General features: G+C 38.8%; 1 protein-coding gene across 1 annotated transcript; it reads left to right on the forward strand.

The window, feature by feature from the left end:
- Positions 1 to 473: 473 nt before the first annotated feature.
- On the forward strand, positions 474 to 20234 carry LOC120530194 (E3 ubiquitin-protein ligase RNF114-like). Its single transcript, XM_039754454.1, has 6 exons — positions 474 to 657; positions 6623 to 6770; positions 10548 to 10645; positions 17092 to 17200; positions 17318 to 17425; positions 19325 to 20234. Exons 1-6 carry the CDS (start codon positions 557 to 559, stop codon positions 19394 to 19396), a joined length of 636 nt encoding a protein of 211 aa, XP_039610388.1. The 5' UTR covers positions 474 to 556; the 3' UTR covers positions 19397 to 20234.
- Positions 20235 to 20778: the final 544 nt, after the last annotated feature.

Consider the following 20778-nt stretch of genomic DNA (forward strand, 5'->3'; position numbering starts at 1 on the left):
AGTATACAAGACACTTTGTTTCCCCCCACAGCCCAAAGTCATGCCCGTTAGGTGAACTAGCTTTCCTGAATTTAAACTGGCCTCTGCGTATGTTTGTTACGAGTGTGTTTGCCCTGCGATGGCCTGGCAGGCACCCCCTCCAAGGACTGTGCCTGCCCTGCACCTGACGTTTGCTGGGATAGGCTCCAACTGCCCTGTGACCCTATCCCTGCCCTGAACAACCAAGTTTGGAAGTTCGAAGGTTTAAAACAGCACTGTATAATAGTTAGGTATATGTGAAAGGCACTGTATAAAATGCTGATTTCCTGTATTATATTCTGCGTCACTCTCACACAGAAGTTCCTGTAAAGATCTAGTGAGAAATGCAGTCCTACTAGCATCAAATAATCTTTGCGTAAAGTGAAAGAAAAACCTTTCACCAAAAGGAGGGCCTTTTGTGCGGAGGAGGGAGTTTTTTTTTTAAATCTCTGTGCAGCTGAGTCACAAGGAAGTACAGTGTTTACAATGTAAAGCCTAAGCAGCACGTCAGTCAGTGGCGCCTCTGAAAGCTGGCTTGATGGATGCGTTTGATTTTGAACCGGGGAATGCAGAAGAGTTTGAATGTCCCATCTGCAGGGATGTCTTATTTGATCCTGTTTCCTTGCCGTGTAAGCATGTGTAAGTAGACCCCTTTCTTTCTTCATTGTGTTTTCAGGACGTTACACATGCTAGACTAGTCAGCCTTTAAAAAAACCAAAAACTAAACTTGACTGATTACTATTATGAGGGGTTTGTTGACAAATGAAGAGTAAAATCCAACATGTGAAGTTTACATTAAAGGAAGAAAATAGTTAGTGCTAAATTTATGAAACGCAGGCATTATGCATTGTTTAAATAAACTGTGTACAGTACACTGTTGCCTGATTACTGACAAGTAAAACCAGAACGCCTCCTTTGCATTTCTCACCGGGTCCTCTAGGATCTGAGCTCTGTATGACTTTAATCTTTGAATTTCAACTTAACTAACCTACAAGTGCAGTGCTCTGCAATACAGTGTCTCCTCTGTAATTGTTGTTAAGGGTCTGCTTACCATTTTCGGGACGTATGCCGACTACATATTTTAGCTCCTCTTAATGCCACAAAGTGACTAATTACAGAAATGGCAGCTGGTTCTACCGGTCATTGGCAGTGAGTGTAACCAAGTGAGAAGGAGCAGATGTCATGAATAGATGTGCTTTTTAAGTTTAGGTGTCAACACTATTTACAGTAGTGTAAATTATCCCAGTTCATGAGATGACTGTATGCCTTTAAGAATGAATTATTGTGCACCTCTGCACTCTCACAGGGCATAAGAATTAAAATCAGGCACAAAACAAAGTCCCTGGTGGGAGTGACTATGCCATCAAAGGGGATAAACAAAGCATACCTTACTTGAAGATGGGTGCCACATTTGACCGTCTGCTAAATCCTCTTACAGTCACGCTCCACCTGAACCCTCATCTCCTTCCTTTCTCTGGTGACCCACTTTTTCTGTACCTTCACTCCAAGGTCACATTCCAGGGGCCAGCTAGTTCTGCCTTGAGGTGGATTCAGCAGTTATTACTCCTCCCATGTTGGGTTTATTATTTTAAGGGTAATGTTCCTAGCCTGGCACACAGGTTACCTGCCTAACTACAAGGTGAGAAGAAGATTTGAAGACTTGTGTAGAAGAGGAAGCTTGTGGAGAATATCAAAGCTCAGCCCCATCGGACGAAGAACAGGGGGATTCCAAGTGCCACTGGGACTGCTTTCACTTTCACATCGTCTGAGACGTCAGATCACAAACTCCCTAGTTACAAAGAATCAGTGGTGAAAGTGAGCCAATCGCTGTTCATCAGAGGGCTCTCCATTCTGATATTTTATGAACCTTTTACACGCGCAGCTCTTACAATCCGATCACAGCACACAGTCGTCTTTGATGAATGTGGCAAGCGCACAGATCGTCAGAAATACATCTTAAAGCCAACTGAGCCAAGTAAAAAAATATCTTACTTAAGAGTGTGACTAGAATTCAGACAGTATATAGTGTACTATATTTAATGTACTGCACATCAAATGTATGTGCACTGTATTTAAATATGTATGCATGCACACGTTTAAGTTTTAGAGTCTATAGCAGATGGTGGATGTGCAGAACTCCGTAGGTTTATGTGTATAAGGATGACAACATGTACACAGGTACGTACATGGGTGTGTGTTTTTTATGTAAATAATGTATATGTATAAATATGTACACACACACACACTTGTATGTACATGTAACATTATATGCTCACACATAACATGCTCATAATACATAGTGTACACTTTATACTGTACATACAAATGCAGACACACACACACTCATGTGGCAATGATGGCACAGTTTTCCATAGATAATAGAAAACTGATCCCCCCCACCTTCTCCTAAATTGCATTGACTACTTAGCTGAATCCTCTCTCGCAGTTACTACAGAAAGCAGACTTTGTGGATGTCTTTACTAATTTTGCACAAAGCAAATGACCAGGATTCTCCCCACTCCTCCTTTCAAAATGACTGAAGCTGTGCCACTGGGACACAGATATACAATGGCTTTAGGACTCTGACTGGGCCACTCTAGGACATCAGTTGTCTTGATTTGAGTCCCCTCTGTTGTTGCTCAGGCTCCCTGTTCTGCTGAATGACAAATTTCCTCCCCAGTTCAAGCTTTCTGTCAGGTTTTTCTCCTGGATCTGTCAGCAGGGTGCAGCATTCATCTTGCCTTCAATCCTGAGCAGATTAAAAGACCATGCTGCTGAAAAGTTTACCCACATAATGCTGCTGCCAGCAACATGTCTGACATTGTGAAATGGTGTTACCTGCTTGGTGTGCAGTGTTAGAATTTCTAACACCACACACACCGCTTAATGTTCAAGCCAAAAAGTTCCACTTTAATCTTATCAGACTACAAGACTCTGTGCTACATCTTTGCAGCATCTTCCCATTGGCATTTTGTAAATTCTTAATAGATAAGAACATGTTTTTGTTTAGCCCACCAGCACCAGCCAGGGCTCCTTCCTTGTCACTCCATAAAGGCCCTCTAGTGCAATGCCTTTGAGATCAATGAGCCAAGAACATCCTCTTTAATTGCAGTCACGTTTTTTGCAAATCAGAGTGACAACTGTGTCAGGTGTGGCCTAACCTGGGCAGTATGGCTGTAGTTTCCTGACTGTGCACTTCCATATAATGGAGTGCACTGAACCCTGAGGTATGTTAAAGCGCCTTCGAGATGATCTTGTGTATTTCTCCAGATACGTCCTTTTCTATAATTATATCCCTGGCTTAGTTTGAGCATTCATTTATTCTGTTTATTATCTGCTCTGATTTCTTCCATGCAAATAAAAAAGAAGAAAATCTCATGTTATTCTTGTTGGATAATCCACATTTGTCAGTTATTCAGTCATATGTTCAAAACACACAAGACACAAGCAAAAAGACACAGAAAAATCAGGGCACATCATAAACAGGAAACTGAAGCCACATGGGTTGACTTTTTGAATTGAAGACAAGGCTTTACACCAATGATACAAATGCCAAACCTAATTTACCTTTAGTTTCCAGTTTATGATGTGAATATCAGCAGAGTTTCTTTGCAGGCTTCATCGATTTTCGTAAAGAATTCGACTTCACAGGATCCCCCTGAAGTTGCTGGATATTATTAAAAGATTCACTGATCTTGACTTTGCCAACGATTCTGTGATCTTCACAGAGTCAAGATCCAGGCCTTTAATGACCTCTTGGGCACAGCCATCAGCAGTGTGTCTGTCTGCGGAGAGAGTGTCAACCTTATCTAGAGGTTTACTTACCTTGGCAGTGACATTCATGTCTCTGGCGACTCGTCCTATGAAGTCGGTAAATGGACTGGGAAAGCATGGGGGGTCATGAGGTCGCTGGAAAGGGGTGTGTGGCGCTCCTGATATCTTTGCAAAAGGATGAAGGTCCAAGTCTTTAGAGTCCTGGTGCTTCCTGTTTTGCTATTTGGTTGTGAGACATGACCACTATCCAGTGACCTGAGACGGAGACTGGACTCCTTCGGTACTGTGTCTCTTCAGAGAATCCTTGGGTACCACTGGTTTGACTTTGTGTCGAATGAGCAGTTGCTCACAGAGTCCCGAATGAGACACATTACCTACATTGTGAGGGTGCGTCAGTTATGACACTACGGCCATGTAGTCCAATCCCCCCAGGGTTATCCGGCTCACGGGACACTCATGGTTGAGGACCCAAAATGTTGAACCAGGCCAAGGGGACGGCCACTAACACCTGGCTGTGGCAAACAGATGGTCATTTCAGGGAGGTGGGACTTGACCACGTGTCTGCCCGGGGGTTTACCAACCAGGATCCTGAGCTGTTTTGTCATTAGGTGGGCGTAGCAACATGCTGAACTAGTGCATGCTCCCCAACCTGACCTGACTTGATGTGAAACAATATATTTACCAATATTATGAACAGTTTTGCATGTTTTGAGCATACAACTGGATAACTGACATGTGGATTATGCGATATGAGTAACATGAGATTATTTTTTTCCATGGAGGTTTTATTTTTCACATTGCTTACAGCATTGGTAAACATTGGCTTGTATTATATCCTTAACTTTGTTTTCTCCATTCTGCACACGGCCATAAGTAAAAGTACATGGTATGTGATTTCATCATGTCAAAAATGTAGAACTCCAAATTGTTTTATCCATCTTGCTTTCTAACTATCTAGTCCTCTTCAGTGTAGAAGTACAATGAAGTACACCACATACCTGTTCTCTACTGAGCAGAAGTTGCTTCCTTTTCTTGCTTCAGATTACCTAATGTTCACAGGATCTTCATTCAATTGTCTTCACTGAGCTTCAGTGAGAACCACAAACAATGGGTGTCTTCGCAGACTTGGAGACATCTGGTGGCGAGAGTTCTTAAGAAATAAAACAGGCTGACCCAAAAAAACACCAGAGGACTTTGTATCTGTCACGTCTAAACAGTGAATATTCCTTTTTATCTAAGGTGCTGGACTTTGTATCTCCTGAGCAATGTTTAGATCTTTCATGTCTCTATGTACAGTATAATGAATTTAAATTTAAAAAATATTCAGACATAGGAGTGTGCCAGTTCAACTGAAACTCTTCAATTATTAGATGGAAAATGAATGCACGAGTGGTATAGTCTATTCTAATATATTATAACATGCAAACTCTACCCTGACAGTATGCAGGCCAGGAAAATAACTAAATACCTTCAGGGTGCGAGATTACAAGGGTATGTTGCTTTGTGATAACATTCCACATAGGCGGCACGAACTAAAATGTATAGGTGACCTGAGCTGCATCAAGTCTTTTTAAAGTAAGGCAGCACAAATCCAGGGTTGACCTTTGAGTTTTCATTTTGCATGCTTTACACCAGGCAGTACTATTTTAATTCCACATCAAGTATTTTATGGAGTGTAAATTTACACTTCCACAAAACAGTACCACATTTTGGTTGTTCACTCAAGGGGCAGCTGATTTCAATGTGCATGTGTCTGTTCATGCATTGACTTGTTTTGGGGTACTTTAGACACTTGAAATAAGTTAAAAAATATTACACTAAATATCTTCCTCAAGACTGTTCAATCGTGTTCTTTTAAAAGCAAATTGAGAAATTTGCAAGCATAAAGTGATCCAAGAAAGATTTTTTTTTTTTATTTGTTTTGGAAATTATATACTTTAAAAAGCAAAACAAAAGCCCTGGAATGCATATTTTTGTCCAGTGTCTTAATGTCACTACTAAGAAATGTTACTTGTACACCTGACAGTGACAGTTACAGTTACCTACCACTATTAAAGCGGTCACACAAAGCAGTGTCACTTACGTGGCATATTGCGCAGTGGTGCCTCTTTATAGATTACTGGGTCCAAAGCCAATGCCTGATCGTCTGTGTGGCGTTTGCTCTTTCTCAGTATTCCCAAAGATCTATTAGTTGGGAGAACTGTGCTGCCAGGAGAGGCTGTGATCCCCCACAACACTGAACTGAATCAGATAGGTTTGAGAATGTTGTTGTAAATTTGTATTTATGCTCTATAAAGTTCTGAATAAATTATTCTTCAGTAATATGAAATGTTTTAAGCATCTCAAAAATGTTAATTTTACATTTTCCAGAGTGGAGTCCTATGTACACTGGGAAAGTATGAGCTTTGCATCTATCTACAGTGTTGATTTACCACTAATCAGTTTGCTGTGTGCACCTTCTTAATCCAGTGCAGGGCACAGGGACACCGCACAATTCACTCCATTTATATTAAAGAGTACTGTATATTACATCTCCGTCCTTCAGTCTAGTTTTGAACCAGCTCATTCTAAGTCAGGGTTCTGAGGGGCCTACAGCTCAACTCTACAGGCAGGAATCGACCGTGGACAGGACGCTTGCAACACATTTTGACTAACTTTGACTAAATTGGAAACAAAAATCTAAAGTCATGTAATGTAAAAGTTTAGTCCCATCCCACTTAAAGTTGTCATTGCTGGTACAAGTAAAGATTTTTCCCCCAAACCAGTGGCTGTGTTAAACCTGAGTTTACAGATTTCAGTGGACAGTAATAAATTTATGTTTGCCTTTTAGGTTCTGTCATTTGTGTCTCTCCAGTTCAATCCAAACACGAAACCACTGTCCGACATGCCGTGGCCAAGACACCACCACAGTGCAGGCCAACGATGTCATTGCACGGATGACCTACAAGACAGCCACCTGCAAGACATGTGGTGTTCAGGTATGCTGCCTGCCCTAGAAGTCAGGGAGGAGATGAGAAGACCTGGGTGACTGGCAGAAGGCCATAGAAGTGATATCCTGTACACCATAAGACAGACAGTGGGCAGCTGTCATAGAAGCGTGACCTCTTGAGAGTCCAGACTCAATAAGAAAACAGGATACTTAGTCTGACAAATAACAGGGAGCCCTGTAGTTAATTAAACCTGTTTGGTAACCTGTTAGCTAAGTGATCTCAACATCTCAATATGAGACATATTAAAAGATGTCTAGCTTTCCAAAGAAAGGCAGATTATGATTTGCTATATTTAAGATTGTATGTTGAAGGAAATTGATAAAACAAAAAAAATCTGAAATTTACTTTGAAATTGAATCTGGAAAACGTTCGTAAACAAGATTAAGTCTGACATGCTAAACATTTTTTTATGCCAAACACAATTATCAATAGCTAATGTAGGTAATAAATAAAATGGATTTCCAGCATGGAAAAGAATGGCACACTTTCATGTCAATGCTTTCCATCTTGCTCTGTATTGTTATAAACATACAACAGCCTGTTTAATGTATTTCTTCTTTATTTTTTTATTCTATCATTTTCTTTTAGTTAGTAGTGGTACCATTTCTTGGCTTTTAATTATAATTAAGAAGTTCTCTCAAACACAGTAGGGAAATGGAGGGTTCTGCTTAATCCAAAATTTGAATGTTAACACAAATTTAATTCACTCTCTGTTTCTGTAAAGCACAATCACCGTTTGTTGGTTTGTTCTTTGTTCACAACACTACCTCTCCAGCCACAAAAGTGAAATTTGACGCACAACTACTTCTCAACCATAATTCATGTTTTTCATTTAGAACGTTCAGACCCAACCCCTCCTAAGGGTAGCAGGGACAGCTAGGGGGTTAAAGCAAGTGTAGCAACCTCATATCTCATAAGTTGGGGTCACCAATCATATTTAATCTAAACAAAGTAGTTTATTCTTACATTCATTTACAGCAAAGTTTGAAAATACATAGACAAAGCCAGGAAAAAATGAGCTACAGTTTATCAATAGTGAGTGTAATGAAATACTGCAATGTGACCTAGTGACAGAAAACAGCACCACGTGTTAACAGGCTTCCTTCGCCTAGAAATCTGGGGTTGATTTCTGCCATTTTGTGATGGCACACCTCACAAAATTAGTACATATGTTGGTAAGTTAAAACTATTCTCTTACGTTTATTGATAGTTTACAAAAATCACTTAGCATAGGTGTGAGGAAATGACAAGGCCACGATGGGTTGACAGCTGCGCAACTGCATTATGCTGCTACTGTGCATAGATGTAACTAAAGTATAGCAACTAGAGAAAGAAAGGAAAAGTGCAAAGCCCAAATGAAAAGGTCTGTATTAGAAGTTACTGTCAGGAGAATGAAGCACATCCTCACTTGCAGCTGAGCTCAGCACCCATTGGCAGGGAAGAGAGCAGGGCTGGTTGTGACAATCTCACAGTCATATAAAACTCATTGACAGATGCAAGAAGTCATCTTGTTGCCTTTCGTCATTCAGGTAGTGGAGCAGACCTAAAGGGAGGTGGGCGTGAGAGGATCTTTTTTTTTTTCTTGTAAAGAATTTTTTTGCTTTGTTATGTGTTTCTTCTTTTTTTTTTTTTTGCGAATAACACTGACTTTGTCTAGTGATTTTATACAGTACACTTGTATTTTGATCTGTGTCGCATTACTCTCTACCACTGGTCCTAGGCTAGAAATACAAGACATACAAGATGTAATCATGTTGGGGTTCATGGAGCACTAAGCATTACATGTTTACATTTTACTTTTTCTTCAATGAAGCACTTTTCTCACTAGTTTTGTCCTGGCCCCAACAAACCATCACAGGCAACACCATATTGTCTCCAGACTTATATTTAATTTTGGTATTCTTTGCAATGGGCGGCACGGTGGCGCAGTGGTAGCGCTGCTGCCTCGCAGTTAGGAGACCCGGGTTCGCTTCCCGGGTCCTCCCTGCGTGGAGTTTGCATGTTCTCCCCGTGTCTGCATGGGTTTCCTCCGGGTGCTCCGGTTTCCTCCCACAATCCAGAGACATGCCAGTTAGGTGGATTGGCGATTCGAAATTGGCCCTAGTGTGTGCTTGGTGTGTTTGTGTGTGTCCTGCGGTGGGTTGGCACCCTGCCCAGGATTGGTTCCTGCCTTGTGCCCTGTGTTGGCTGGGATTGGCTCCCCATGACCCTGTATTCGGATTCAGCAGGTTGGAAAATGGATGGATGGATGAATTCTTTGCAATACAAAACAACAACAAAGAATATTTTCCATTACTAACAATACTTATGTACTACAATGCAACAAATTTCAGAGTAATAAAGTTCAATAACACATAATTTGCAACTACTTGTTACCTTTCCACCTGTTCACTTTGCAATGCCGAGTATCTTTGCTAGTATTTTTTTTACTCTCTAGCACAGTGCTCGCCAACTCCAGTCCTGGAGGACCATCATGGCTGCAGGTTTTCATTCTAACCCTTTTCTGAATGAGTGTCTTGTTTTTGCTGCTAATTAACTTCTTTTGAACTCATTTTAACTGACTTGCTCTTGAAGACTCAGACCCCTTAATTGCTTCTTCTTCCTTAATTAGCAGCCAAACAATGAGATACAAAATGAGCCAAAACAACTGGTGACCATCATATGATATCTGAAAATAAAGAACGATGAAGGTATCAGGAATGTTGGTCTGCTCAGGTCCCCAAAACATTTTATCAGTGCTCTTAGAAAAGAGAAAATCAACAATTTCAGTATTGTAAAAGTATTATATTACACAATGAGAGCAGCGACAAGCCACCGAATTAAAGAACGAGTTTAGTTAACGACAAGAATTGGCACCTCATTAAGCAGCTGGTTGGAGTGAAATTGGTTGGCGTTTGAGGCCCTGACTTAGTTGGTCTTCTGTTGGCTCACTCACTTCACATTTCACTTCTGTTTGGGTGCCATTTAAGGAAAGAAGTGAAGCGATTCAGATGAAACAATGAAGACATTCTGGGGAACAAATCTTAAAAGAGCAATTCTATTAAAATTAATTCACAAGTTAATTAGCAGCACAAACAGGGCACTCATTAAAAAAGGGTCAGAATGAAAACCTGCAGCCACGGTGGTCCTCCTGTACCGGACTTGGCGACCCCTGCTTTAGCACATTTTTTACAAAGAGGATTTTAGAATGCACACCGATACCTTTCCCCTACATTTCTCACAGGTAGCAACAACTCTACAGTATTATGGCTGTGATAGAACATTTATAGCAGGCCACAGACATACTGTAGTACCTTTTAAAGATAATAATGCATTTTCTATATTTTATGTGCTCGATTTTTTTTTTGTTTTCATTCTTTTTGTTGCATTGTTGTTGAAATCACCATGTTTTATAGTAAATAGCGGCCAGTTAATCATATTGCTGTTCAGGAGCAAAGCTGCTACTAATCATGCTGGTCTGGACGGTAATGTTTCAATTAAATCTGTTAGGCTATAAAAGTGAGAAAGGTCTGTTGCCTGGATTCCTGTATTATGGTCCAGGATCTTTAATTTCTGAGTAGTCAGCACAATGCTGTAATTGGCCTCTCTGTCCTGTGTGGTTTGTACTCCTGTATCACATTCCAGTCAGTCTAGGATATAAATCCCAAATGTGAAGAGTTCAAAAGTTTTCAGCTAGTTTATGTGAATATGTCAAAACATATGTATATTTCTGAGAGCAGTAAAAGAAAATGAAATGATTTTTCATAATCTTTTTTTCTCTTCCAGGTACCTCTCTCACTAGTTAAAAAGCATCGTGCAGAACATGACAATGAAAGCACTACACATTTTCCCTTTGCCAATTCTGAAATATCCAATGCAGACTGGTTTGTATTTATATTTTCAGTAGTGTTTGTTTCTTTCATTATGATAATGTACTTCATTAACAAATTAAGCAGATTGATTCTTTTTAACTATGTCTTGCATCTACTTGGAATGCTTTGTGTGATTGTAGCTGTGTGTACTTGCGTGCCTTGTGTTAGACTGGCGTGACTTACATGACTCATCTCTGCCTCAAACCCGACGGTGCCTGAATGAGCTCTGGGACCTGCAACCCGGAACTATAGATATAATGTATGTATGTATGTATAAAAATACACAGAGAGAGAGAGAAATACACAGTGCATTCTGCACTACACGGTACTATCAAAAAAATCACTTCTCGCCTTTCTTCTCTCTCTCCCTGTTTCTGTCTGTCTGTCTGTCTGTCTCTCACTTACTATTTACACTCTATAGACTTTCTTCCTCCTGCAGCAAAAGCGCTTTCCAAGACTTTCATTCTAGACTTAGTCTATATTTCTTTCAATGCTGTTACCAGATCAGTTCTGGCAATCTGTGGAATCACTTCTGAGGTTAGATGTGGCCCTACATTTATAGACAAGTCCAACTAATAGCTCTTGGTGTTCCAGCAGCCCTGAAGTGTTAACTGCCATTATGGAGTCATGTCTTCAGGGCAGGTCTGCTCTGTCAGAGGAACAGCACTGTCTAATATAGTTTCTTCTAGGACAGTGTGCCCTCTAGTGACCACTAGTTGTCAACAGCCACCATCACTGTTCCTCCCCACTCGGTATTAGATTTGGACTAGAGAACAACACACTTGTGCACACTGCTAGTTACCTTCCTGCCAATGTCGTGTGGATACAATGCAAGGGTCCAGCCAGGCCGCTTTACTATTCTTCATTGTAGTATTCCTGCCAAATGGTCTTCAAGGGCACCAGCACGCATACAACTCATGTTGCTCAAAATGCTTTCTTGAGATTTAACGTTTAATTGCCTTACTAAGCAATAATGTAAGCAGGTAAAACAGGCAACTATGTTTAAAGTCCACTATTAAACTAATCTGATCATATTTTTAATGATTTTCTGATTTATATGTTTTGGAAAATTGTTAGTATAATTAATTGGGACTACTATAATCAGTGGCAATAAAATACAAATTCTTCCACAAAACTTGTCTTTATTTACAAATTAGAAATAAAATAATTTTTAGGTGTGTAAAGGTGTCCAGGAAAGACACTTTAACCTGTAAGTTTTTTTAAATTGCCAGACAAGTTAATACTTGAAACGCCTAAACCAGGGGTGGCGAACTCCAGGCCTCGAGGGCTGCAGTGGCTGCAGGTTTTCATTCTTACCATCTTCTTAAGTAGTGACCAATTTTTGCTGCTGATTACTTCTTTTAATTAACTTCACTCCGGCCCCATAGTTGTTTCTTTTTCTGTAATTAGCAGCCAAACAATAAAGAGACACAAAACAATGACCAGCTCCCCTGCGCCCATCACACAATATCTGAAAATAAAGAGAGGTGATGGTCTTGGTAAGGCTGATCTCTCAGGTCACCAAAACATCTTGACGGTGCTCTTAGAAAGAACAGAAAAACAACAGTTTTCGAAATGTGTGCTGTAGCAGAATGAGAGCAGCAACAAGCCATGGAATTAAATAACGAGTTTAATTAACAGCAAGAATTGGCTTCTCATTAAGAAAGCGATTGGAGTGAAATTGGTTGGAGTTTGAAGCCCCAGTTTAGCTGGTCATCTGTTAGCTCGTTTCACATCTCATTTGTGCTTGGCTGTTATTTAATGAAGAAAGGAATCATTTCAGAGGGCTGAACTTTTCTAACAGGGCTATTAAAGTGATGGGGAAAAGTGAATTAGCAGTAAAAACTGGTCACTGATTAGGAAAAGGGTTAAAATGAAAACCAGTAGTCACTACAGCACTCCAGGCCTGGAGTTCGCCACCCCGGCCTAAACTTTTCGCCTTGATTTACATGTACAACCCATGACATTCACTCATCACTCCTAACTCAAGTATACAAATCAAATCGAGCAATATGGCCAAAGCTAGTGACCTCAGCCTCGAAACAGAGCACTTTTACACTGGATCTGAGCACTTCCCCTGAAAAGGCCGAACAAATCAAAGAAAGCAACAGAAGTGGACGACATCAGTTTCAGAACATTAGCGGAGTTAGAAGATGGCTACTTCACCACCCCTGAAAGGGCTGTACAATTCTTACAGAAGAAGCATGACTTACATGGTGACCAAAATAAAAGACACAATTCAACAAAGCCAGATCGCTACTCCTGAAAGAGCTAAACAAATAACAAATTAGGCAACTTACACACACCATGGGCAGATTATATCAGAAAGAAATCTTCAGACTTTAATGTAATCATTAATTATGCATATTGGCAGAGAAACCAGATATTAAATACTAGAAGTAAAAAGCAGAATAAAAATACAACATGAACGATTCAAATCAGAGTCTGAAACAGCAGGCTTTGGCTCACTAAAAGTATCCATTCTGTTTAATCCAACTAAGGCAATCCTTATAGAGATGTCCCACAATGAAGCAGGCTCAGTCCACTTGCATTTTTACTTCGTAGTTAGCGCGTCACATTCCTCCTTGTCTTCTTAACTCAACTTTTCATAGCAGGCATAGTGTTCTCATGTCAAAAACTAGCGAGATTCCTTCATTTTCAAAGCTGGCATATTGTTCGTCTCGGGTCTATTCCCTCTCCACAACCGAGTGTGCATGAAAGCAGTAGGTGCTTTGTTTTATGAGGTTTGATGGCTATTTTTAGTAACCGACATTAGTCAAAAAGCAGAAGATTGAGAAAACAAAAAACTCGCACTGTTCCAATGTGGTGCTGAGGGATCACCCATTGCACAGCTGCACTCGGGTACCAGTCTGGGTGGTCTGTCACAACTTTCTCTCTCAGCTTGTTCAGCTGACGGCTTAAAAGAATAACAGATCTGTTGGACCCCTTTTCTAAAGTTCTCACATTCTTAGCTCTGAAACGTTTACATTTCTCACTAGTGCCTAAAACTCTTGTCTTTATTCACTTTTGTCGCTGTCCCTCCCCTGTTTGACCCCGACAGTATGACGTCACTGTTAAGCTAAATGGCTGCAGTCTCCGTGCTTTTCTGCTGAAATCTTGTTTAAATGCAGATAAAATCAATGCTAGTTTTTCCTTAAAGGCCTTATACAGTATAGCTATAATCTTGGTCACACAGTTTATCCACTTAATCGCTACATTTTATTAAAAATAAAGCAACAAATATTATGAGTCGAATTTAATAAAAATTCTAAACCCCCTTACAAATTCTTTTTATCTTAGGAATTTATCGTCATGCTAACCAGTTCATGATGAAATGCATACTGTGGATCATGATACAGCGACTACAAAATCCTAAGCAGCATAAACCGGGAGTCATGTATCCTGAGAAAAAATAAAATATCTTTATAATACACTCATCATAACATGCAATTAAAAATCTATTACACAAAAATTAAATAAGCCATATACAGTACAAGCACTATATTGTATGATTAAGTCCCTCCTAAAACACTTTCCTAATATTTAGTACCGTGCACAGCATAAAATGCTTTAATTTAATTAAGTCTATCTCAGCAGTTGTAAAACTAGAGCCAACCTGGGATGGGGAGATAGTCCATCACACTTCTCACTTATGCACACACACTCTTAAATGAAGCCAGCTTAGAATTTCTTATTAACTAACCTGAAAAGTGCCGACATGGAAACAAAGTGCAAATTCCACTAAGGACAATTATTAGCAAGTAGTAGTAGGTACCTGGGCAAAGATATTTTCATAATAGTATAATAAATCACAAGAAGATTACATTTGAATGGAGGCTTTGACAAACACTTTGGTAAAAGTTAAAATAGAAATGTAAGTGCTCAAATAACACTTAAGCAGTATAGGGAGGAATTAACGTACAGTTTCTGAATCACATTTGCTGTAAAAATACAGTTACCTGTCAAATGCAAAACTGCAGCAGTGCTGGAGCAAGCAAGAGTAACAATAATGACTACAACCAAAACAAACCTTAGACATGTCCCAAAAATAAACTGAATCTAAAAACACTGAATTATACTGCCAGTTGAAAAAAATTTTAAATATGCTGCAGCAACAACGTGTTATGTCAGACTTCACAGTTTTTTGCCTTTAAAGGGAAATTTCCTTAAAGATTTTGTTTTTATTATTGAAGATGTCAGTTACATTTGCTCTTAGCAATTTCCAAAGTTGTTTTAAAAAAATTATTCATTTGGTTATAACAACTCTCCACAAACTTAAACGGACCAGTAATTTTAGAAAGACAAAATAAATGTATCACTACCGAAGTGGTGTCTTTGCGGGTGGTTTATCTAATTCAGGTTGTGGGAGGTTGCTTGTGGTGTAGGTAAATGTACAGTTGTGGTGAAAGCTTTCCATTTAAAAAAAACAAAAAGTTTAAATGTGTTTTTATCTGCAAACAGTACTATTACAGTATATTTAAATAGTGCATCACCCTGCACTTCAGAATAGGTAATCCACTTGAAGCTAGCCATATTTGGGCCCATCCACATACCATCTACGAAAACAGAGTGAAACCATCGGGGTGCTTATCCTGTTGAATGAGACAAGGACACTGTGCAGTAAAAATTGGCAAAATCCTTTAGATAAGACATAAAACTGAGGTTCTGACTCTCTGTGGTCAAAATAAATTCCTGGGCATCCGTAGTAAAGGTGTACCCCAAGGTCCTAGCTAAATAGCCCATCATTACTTTATCCATTCTGGCTCCCTAATAACCCCCCTTCTCTAATTGGCTATTCTCTCTCTCTCTCTCAGCCATTCACCTTCTAATAACTGATGCGTGTTGAGCATACTGGTGCAAGAATTGCTGCCCCACATCATCTAGCAGAATGCCACACACTGGTGGAGGTTGAAGTAGTTTTCCCACAGTTTATGCAAAGCAAGCTGACTAGGTTAGAAAACTGCTTTACAAAAGGTATTATTATTACTACTACTACTACTAGTATTATTATTATCACTTCACTACCAACAGTTGCCTACAGAATATGCTTAAGTAAGAGCTACATTTTTGTGATCCAATAGCAGGGCCCTAGTCTTATTTTAATTACTTCTTTTTACCTTTCCCTTTGCCTTTATTTCTGTATTCATCTCTGCCAATACTTTTTTTCCTTGCTCAACTTCAATAAGTCCCCCCCCCAAAAAAAAGTGCCTTTTTTATTTTATTTAAACAAACATTTCAGTACAAATGTTAGCCTATAAATAACAAATACATAAAAGATTACACATTTTAAGTGCTTATAAAATTGAATCATTGCAAAAATATAACCAGACATTTTAAAAAACCTGAGGTGCATGGATGTAGATGGTAAAGTTGATAAAGCAGAGGGCCTCTACGGAGCACACCATCTGGGTGATTATGTTTTAGCAGGTCCATAAACTGCTCTTATTTGACAATTAAAAGGCTGCTTTTTTTTTTTTAAAGCAATCTAGGCAAATGGCCTTTTAAGTTTTCAGGCTCTCTCCATTATCTGGCTTGAAACTGATAAGTCAAAACTTTTTAATGTCTGGCTTTAAAATAATATCCAACTTCAATGTGATTACATTTTATTATTCTTACCTAAGGTCATTATCAAGGCAGAATCTCAAACCACCCGAGCAATGTAACTATGGCTAAGGGAATAATCTGTCCAGTAAAAAAAGGCCATTATCCAATTATATTGATGTTTAGGACTTTTAGTCCAATTAGCTCTAGTCAGGAACGTGCACGGTTTGCATAGTGTTCTAATGCACATATACTTTTTTTAACCTTGCCCATTTTTGAAATTAACATTTCAAATCATAACTTCTTGATTACATTTTGTTATCCAAGAAAAAAATGCATGCAAGTCATACTTTTATGAATAAAAACATGTCAATGCAGACAGCTGGTTAACCACCTATTGGCACAGATATACAGTACAGAAACAACAGATGCATCAAAGCAGGAAGAGGGCTTCATTGAACTCATCTGATAAGGTTTGCTCTTCTGTGTAAAGTCAACTGAGGTCATCACGCAATTTCACTAATATTAAAACTTACAAATCAATCATGCAGATGTAGTCATAGAACTGCTCACATGTCACTGCCCACTGACATCTGCTTGCTTCCTGGTGGCCTTTTGGCACCATCCTCTGTAATATAAGAGAGCCAACATGAGGGCAAAGAGGCTTGTATCACCATGGGTTAACAGTGGGAGACACAGTGAAAAAGCAGGGTCAGAGGCCTCAATCAGTAGTCAAGAGGCAAAGCGATTTATTGTAGAAGGCTGATTCATTACGAAATGGAGGCAGAAGCTGGGCTGCACAATGTTTAGGTAAAAGAGAAAAAGAGTCACGTGGCAATAGAAGGGATGACAAATGGTCTAAATGTACAATCTGCCGATTTTAAAAATTATAATAACAAATGAAATGTATTTTTCAGTTATGAGTTCCTGACCTTCCAGTGTCCTTACTGCAATGAGGATGGATTGAATGAGCCAAGTCTGATCTGGCACTGTAATGAGTTCCATCGAAATGACACCAGAAGAGTGGTAATTAAAATACATTTTTTAAACGAATGACACAGAGTGTGGTGATTGTGATTATTCACAACATTATTATGCTGAAAGTCATTTGTACATTTTTTGTGTTTATTTTTCCCCCCCAAGGTATGTCCGATTTGTGCCAGCATGCCTTATGGAGACCCATCTTATCAAAGCAGAAACTTCTTAGGACATCTTAACTTAAGACATTCATTTTATGTGCAAGATTTTATGGTAGGCAATATTAACCTTTAACATGTACTGTATCATCTATCATAAAGACAAAAATAGTTATATTTGAACAAAGATTAATAATATGTCAAAATATCCAACAGATACTTTGAATTGTTCATGGAGCATGGCCGCTCCTACAGTACAGTTACCAATCTTGATTACCTACTGTATAAAAACGGATAGTAAATAAATAAAACCTACATTTTTTGCAACAAGGAAAACACTTAAAGGATGGTTAACATTGTGGGGACATCCATATTTTATAAAAATTGTCTTTATAAAGCAGTTACAGTGTAGCATTTATTCCAGCTACATGTGCATCTTCCCCAGCACTGTCTCACATTTTCTAGAAGGAAACTTTTGAAAGCACTGGCGTAGCTTGGAGATACCACCTACACCTTTACCACTAGAAAGCTAATATCTACAGTAGATATTGAGAGAAGCTGGACAAGTTTCTTTTAGCAAAGTCTACACATACACACTTATGTACTTTGCTATTAAAATAAAAAAAAAAAAGATTTAGTTAGCCTCACCTGAAACTTGGTATAGCCCGAATCCTGCGATCTATATACGTTGTGTACTTTAAGTCTGTAACTTTCCACAAATGATAACTACTTCTTAGTCCTTCATATCTATGTCTATAGAAGCCAAGTTCTTGGTCTTGGTCTAGTTAGAGTGGTTAAAGTGGAATTTCTCCCTCTCAGATCTACTAAATAAATCAATAAATATATACACACAGCAAACCCTTTACAGAATGATTTCAGAATATATATTTAAAAGTATTCTGGAACAATGAAGTATGTCTGCGTACAGTGGAATCAGAAAGTATTCAGACTCCTTCACTTTCTGTACATTCTGTAGTGCTGTAGATTTAAATTTTAAATGTGCCATTTCTGTCCACTAAAACTATAGTCCATAACCCACAATGACATTTCATTAATAAGGTTTAACACTTTCAATCCCACTGCTATAATTTAAATTTGAATAATTCTTTAAATTGTATGTATTTTTGTAATGTATCTTTTTCAAACAATTTTTCTAGTTTAAATCACAGTACAAATGGTTGCTATATTGAAAGGAGTAATTATGTTTCAAGTGCTTTTTGCACAGATCAGTGTCTGCGGTTTCCTTATATTAGAAGTAAGGCCTTGTGTTTTTTTTTTTTTTTACAGAACAGCTGTACATATTAGACTAGTGTTGCCAAAGTAGACTGTTTATGTTCTTATGTCCCTTTACATAATGGCGTGTTCTGTAAATATACACTGTAATATTACTTAGCAAACATACCATTTAAAATAATGTTTCCGTACTTTTGTACAGAACAGCTTTACATATTATACTACAGGAGTGCTGCTACAGTAGACTGTTTCACATCTGTACTGTATGCAATGTTGCACACTGCCGTGTATTTACTGTATTTATACTGTTATATTTCTTAGCATTCCTACTGCCCAAGTTGATATTGTTTTTGCTTATAAATTGCATTTTGTTTGTCACTGTACTGTGCAAATGTCTTGCACCGCAGTTCTAGAACTAACTTTATTTTGCCTCTTGTACTGTATGCATACTAATATATGGATGAGAAAACAAAGAAAACTTGAATTTCTAAACATGTAAACTGTTGTGAGACTGTTAAAGAAACCTAATGTGATGAGAAGATCGATGCACAGGGAACACTTTCTTTAAGGCTACATGGTACTCGCATCATGCCAAAGGAAAGGAATGCTACTCCCTTTGAGAGAAAACAGAATATGTAATGGAAGTCAAAGGGAACCAGATATCTGGCCTTTTAAAAAATGAGTGCCAGAAAATCTAAGTGGTCCCCGTCTGTGCACATTTCACAGGGCTCCAATCCGTTCATTTTTGTAATGTTTGTACTTTTTTTTTTTATTTTTGCAGGATGTTTCACAGGATGATGCAATAAATGAGCAGGCAATTCTCCTGGCATCTTACAATTCATGTATGCAATGAACCAGCTCGGAGTGCAATAATCTACAAAATGCAATACATAGAATGGAGGATGATCAGTTTAAAAACACATGCAGCATATTTTGAGGTCTTAATGTTTTTTTACATTTCCTCCAATTATTTTCACATACTGTAGACACCCGACAGCAATTTAACACGTAGCATTTATGGAATTATTGCAGTTAATGAAAAGGATACTCTGAACAAACTTTATATCTTCTAGAAGCAAAAGCTGCACGTAGTAGTGGTGGTCTTTAGTTACTGACAATAGTATTCTTATCTTTGTAAGTCAAATAACATACTTGGAATGCATTTCTCACCTTCAACTTTATAGTAATACGCACATTCAGGAGTTCACAGCGGCTGATCTACTGCACATTCTTATTATAACAAGCTCTCAGGAACATTTTTTTTTCTGTATTCTTAATGTCATTCATATGCTTGTAAAATATTTTTGAGAATATTGCATATTAAGTTGACAGCCTTTAAGTCAAGACACTGGACCTTAGAGGTGACACAAGTTTGTGACATCTGTGACTCCACACTTACCTGTCACACCTTAATTTAGTTATTTAGTACTTCATTACTGAGTTTATGATACCATACCCATACCTATACAGTAATCACACTATGATGCCACACTGTAACCAGGCGTAGTGACACATACAGTACCTTACAGTGTATCCTGGTCGACTTACATTACAACATGTCATCTGCCAAATATCCTGGTTATGTTTAAAGAAATTGCTCGCTAATCAGCCTCTGCTATTCACCAGGTACTACTGTGTAATAAAAATAAATTGCAGCTATATAAGAAATTAAACTGATTTTTTTTTTTATATTCTGTTGCTGTTTTTAAATGATCTATCTAGAAGGAATTTAATCGATTAGGTTTGCAGTCCTGTATGAGAGGGCACAGAGTTGGCTACGAGGTGCTTTAAAAAAAACAAAAACAGTGGACAAAAGAAATCAATTGGTGACTCGCCTGCTGTCCATTAGAGGCCACTAATGTGTGAAGGACAGTGCAAAGGACCCTAAATGACCCTGCAATGATGAGGAGGCTAGGCAGCGATGTAAATTTGAGCTGATGTACACAAAGAAATCATTTACTTGTGGAAAGGTATTAGGCAGTTTGTTGTGTTACCATACAACAATATGATATCTTTAAAAAATGCCTTTATCTAGGGCAACTTGCAGAAGCAGACCACCATATATAAAGCTTGTGATGTGTGGCCAGGACGCCCCTGCAGCATATATTCTAGGGGAGCAAGCATGGGAAAGGCAATATCTCCCCCTGGACGCTAGACGGCAGCCTCCCTGGGTTGCAGCGGTGTCTCGGACTACTGCAGGGCTTCATGGGAGTTGGAGTTTGGTGTGGCCCTGTT

This window comes from Polypterus senegalus, chromosome 5 (genome assembly GCF_016835505.1).
Source record: "Polypterus senegalus isolate Bchr_013 chromosome 5, ASM1683550v1, whole genome shotgun sequence".
Lineage (NCBI taxonomy): Eukaryota > Metazoa > Chordata > Cladistia > Polypteriformes > Polypteridae > Polypterus > Polypterus senegalus.

Excerpts from the sequence above, each read along its gene's own strand:
- LOC120530194 (XM_039754454.1), top strand. The coding sequence starts at position 557 with ATGGATGCGTTTGATTTTGAACCGGGGAATGCAGAAGAGTTTGAATGT. Across the intron at positions 658-6,622 it reads TCCTTGCCGTGTAAGCATGT|GTTCTGTCATTTGTGTCTCT; the intron begins GTAAGTAGACCC and ends TTTGCCTTTTAG. Across the intron at positions 10,646-17,091 it reads GAAATATCCAATGCAGACTG|TTATGAGTTCCTGACCTTCC; the intron begins GTTTGTATTTAT and ends TGTATTTTTCAG.